This window comes from Fukomys damarensis, unplaced genomic scaffold (assembly GCF_012274545.1).
Source record: "Fukomys damarensis isolate Sample0158 unplaced genomic scaffold, DMR_v1.0_HiC HiC_scaffold_39, whole genome shotgun sequence".
Taxonomy (NCBI): Eukaryota; Metazoa; Chordata; class Mammalia; order Rodentia; family Bathyergidae; genus Fukomys; species Fukomys damarensis.
In genome coordinates, this window is record NW_022900951.1 from 19229434 (window position 1) to 19229824 (window position 391).

Consider the following 391-nt stretch of genomic DNA (forward strand, 5'->3'; position numbering starts at 1 on the left):
CTTCATTGCCAGTCACCCGGTCTTCTTCGCCTCTGCACCGGTGCTCATCTCCATCCTGCTCGGCGCCAGCTTCAGCCGCTACCAGGTCGAAGAGAGCGTGGAGCACCTGCTGGCGCCCCAGCACAGCCTGGCCAAGATCGAGCGCAACCTCGTCAACAGCCTCTTCCCGGTCAACCGCTCCAAACACCGGCTTTACTCGGACCTACAGACCCCTGGGCGCTACGGCCGGGTCATCGTCACCTCCTTTCAGAAAGCCAACATGCTGGACCAACATCACACCGACTTGATCTTAAAGGTGAGAGAGGGGCGGGTGCGGGCAGGCTCCGCTGGCGCTGCTGCCGCGGCGGGGCTTACTCTACGCGGGGTCCCGGCTGAGAGCGCCGCCTCTCCT

The 391-nt window shown here is 64.2% G+C and overlaps 1 protein-coding gene across 1 annotated transcript in view; it reads left to right on the forward strand.

The window, feature by feature from the left end:
- Window position 1: 1 nt before the first annotated feature.
- Window positions 2-391, forward strand: part of Ptchd1 (patched domain containing 1) — a gene marked incomplete at its 5' end in the record, with an annotated part of 53224 nt that continues 52834 nt past the window's right edge. The window contains one exon of the mRNA XM_033760463.1: window positions 2-295. Coding sequence (XP_033616354.1) covers window positions 2-295 — 294 coding nt within the window. The remainder of the gene's footprint in view (window positions 296-391) is intronic.